Genomic DNA, 2,907 nt, shown 5'->3' with positions numbered 1-2,907 from the left:
CTTGCATCAAATTAAAGAACCCACCGCTCGATCGGGCGGCCAATTTTACCAAACCCGGTTTAGTCCCGGGCTCGATCGGGCGATGGTCGCTCGATCTTGATTTGGTGACTTCACCCGGTCGGGCGACTGCTGAGACCATCGACCCCGCTTGGTCGGGTGACACTGCCCGACTTGACCGGGCAGGCTTGCGTAAGCTCCCTTTGACGAATTTCGACCTGATTCAAGGCATAATTCCTATAAGGAGAGAGTATTTATTAAATGACGACTATAAAATTACTCCCTCTATCCCATAATATAGCGCTTGTTTCTTTTTTACACGGTCTCCAAGACGTAACTTTGACCTTTAATATCTTCAATTCCGTATTAATAAAAAGTTGATATTATGAAACTACACATTGAAATGAATCTAACAAGATCCCACATGAATATGTTTTTTTATATATACAAATGAGAATATTTGATCAAAAATTTTAAAATTTGACCCATTAAAAATGAAGTAGACACTATATTATGGGACGGATGGAGTAAATCATCACATTAATATATAGTTAGAGTTTTGTTGATACGATATTCATACAACCGAAAATTGTTTGTGTATATACCTATTTAGATAACATAAGTAAAGTTCCGTCTCCCACTCACTTGTTAAATTCTAATTAAGAGGACTTCTTTGAGTTCGTTGAACTAAAGCTAGCAATATCATTATCATCTATTCATCTGGTTAGTTTTGCAAAATCACATTCACTGAAAGCTATTTATATATTACTCCTCTGCCAAAAAAAAAAAAAAAACTGCTTATAACTCGCTTATTAAATCGAAAGTAGTATTATTTTTTTTAAAAAATAAAAATCGAAAGTAGTATTCATTGGACTTCTATCTGCTACTATATCAGCAATTCAGCATAACATGTATTAAAGCCGCATAGAGTGTGGTACAATGATGATAAACTATACAAGATTATATTTCACAATATTACGCTAAATTACTGGAGACATTGTTTTTTTTTTCCATCTCGTAGCTAGAGGAAGAAATTTATCACAAGGTAGATATAAATGTACAATATCCAGCCTAACCTATCCTCTTGTGCATATTTTTGCAATATGGGATAATCCCTAGATTTAACAAGGTTTAGGCCAAAAAAACCCAACGTGGCCCGGCCTGACCCAGCCCGATACCTCGACCCGACATGATGAGCTCTAAGTCTTCTCTATGCTAATAATCAAGAGCTTGATCAATGGCCTCTTGTAAGCACTTAAACATTTTCTTGTAGTTGAGGAATCCCATGAACCAAAACTCGAACTCATCAGTGGTGTTTAATTGTAGGTATTTCTTAGACGCTTTCTTTGTGTTCTCTCTTTGGTTTGCTCTCTCAATCTTTCTCAACGGAATAACAACCTGTAATATTCAATGTATGAAAACAAAGAATTGTCATCAGCATCGGATAATATAATATTTCCTCCGTTCTGAAATAAGTGAAATACTTCTTTTTTTTTTTTTTATTGTGAAAGCGTTATGTACGTAATAGCAAAAATTATCGAACAGAGTTCGAACGTGCGTGTAAACTATACCTTGTAATGAAATCTACGCAACTCTCCTGTAGGAGAAGAGAGTTTCACAATCGATCTGTCGCTGCAAAATGCTAGCTTCTCTGTCGAGATGAAGAGAAGGCCTGCTATAGGACCGGCTGTAGTTGACAAGCAGCACTGCGAAGCCTTCAATAACCGCTCTCCTTCTCTTACACTAAAAACTTGCTTACACACTTTCTCCATACTCCCTAGTCTTAGTAATTTTGCTCCTAAACTAAGCTTTCCCTTCACTGCAATTCGATTAAAAACAGGGCTATTAGTCCTTCCAATCGTTAATGATCAAACACAAAAATTCAAACTATATATATTCTGATCTCTAATTTGTCATGTATGCATGAGTCATGACTTATAACATGTTATACACCGCTATGTTACTCCGACACCTTCATTTACCTCAAAAATCGGGTGTCGTGTCGTGTCGTGTTTGACACGACACTTCACTTGGATACTTCATTTTAAATTAAAAACTTGTCTTTTTTCTACAAAATAGCCGAGTCAGACACTTAAACACCCGTATCCGAGTAGACACTCAATCCTACACAGTTTAAAATAAAGGAGGTAGTAGGGATCGCTTTTCCTTACATTTGTATCATGTTAATATAGGTCATCAAGAGTTCAGATTGTTTAAAGAAGTTTGCGCATAGTTCAAGTTTTTGGTGCATATATGTAATTATAGTTTGTCTAAAGAATAATATGTAATGATCTATCATATAGTAAAAGGATGCTTACCATGTTCTTTAATGCCATTTGCAAATTTGTGGGATCTTTCACCCTGCTGTTTGCTCGTTTTGCTAACTATTAATTTGCTTTGTGCCAATCTTGAAGATTCGTCACCTTGGATCGAAGGTCCGGGTAATGACTTGATGGTGGGTGTTTTCCTATTCTGATCATACTCGTACATTGTTCGTCCTGATGATTGATTTCTAAGCATGGTATCTTGAAGCAAAGTCTTCATAGTTTTTGAAGTGAATCTCTCTGGAACATTCATTATATATCTAACTTTATGTGGTTATATATCTAAAAGTTTTATGCAACTGATTGAATAGAGAACTAGGAAATATTTTCTGATGGATAGTGGAGGATTACAACATGTTGAAAGGAGGTATATATATATACATATCAACATATGTATAGCGGAGGGAAAGCAAAAAGAAGTTGATTGATAAATCTTGAAATCTTAAGACATGTCAAATCAGCATTGTATCTTCAAGAATAAGGAAAAGGCCTATATATTTGCCAGATAACTTGCGCATATAACACCAGACCAATATACCAATATGCCAATGTGCCTTTAATTAACTAAACAGGAATAACTCCTTGT

The 2,907-nt window shown here is 35.7% G+C and overlaps 1 protein-coding gene across 1 annotated transcript; it reads right to left on the bottom strand.

Annotated features, from left to right (window-relative positions):
• Positions 1 to 994: 994 nt before the first annotated feature.
• Positions 995 to 2,693, bottom strand: LOC104902538 (GEM-like protein 7). Its single transcript, XM_010690340.4, has 3 exons — positions 2,316 to 2,693; positions 1,569 to 1,816; positions 995 to 1,395 (listed from the first exon to the last, which is right to left on the bottom strand). The coding sequence occupies exons 1-3, from the start codon at positions 2,572 to 2,574 to the stop codon at positions 1,213 to 1,215; spliced, it is 690 nt and encodes a 229-aa protein (XP_010688642.2). The 5' UTR covers positions 2,575 to 2,693; the 3' UTR covers positions 995 to 1,212.
• Between the last annotated feature and the right edge of the window lie 214 nt (positions 2,694 to 2,907).

The sequence above is a fragment of the Beta vulgaris genome, chromosome 9 (assembly GCF_026745355.1).
Source record: "Beta vulgaris subsp. vulgaris cultivar EL10 chromosome 9, EL10.2, whole genome shotgun sequence".
In the NCBI taxonomy this organism is placed as follows: domain Eukaryota; kingdom Viridiplantae; phylum Streptophyta; class Magnoliopsida; order Caryophyllales; family Amaranthaceae; genus Beta; species Beta vulgaris.
Note: the sequence above shows the minus strand (reverse complement) of the source record. Positions and strands in the feature narration are given on the sequence as shown.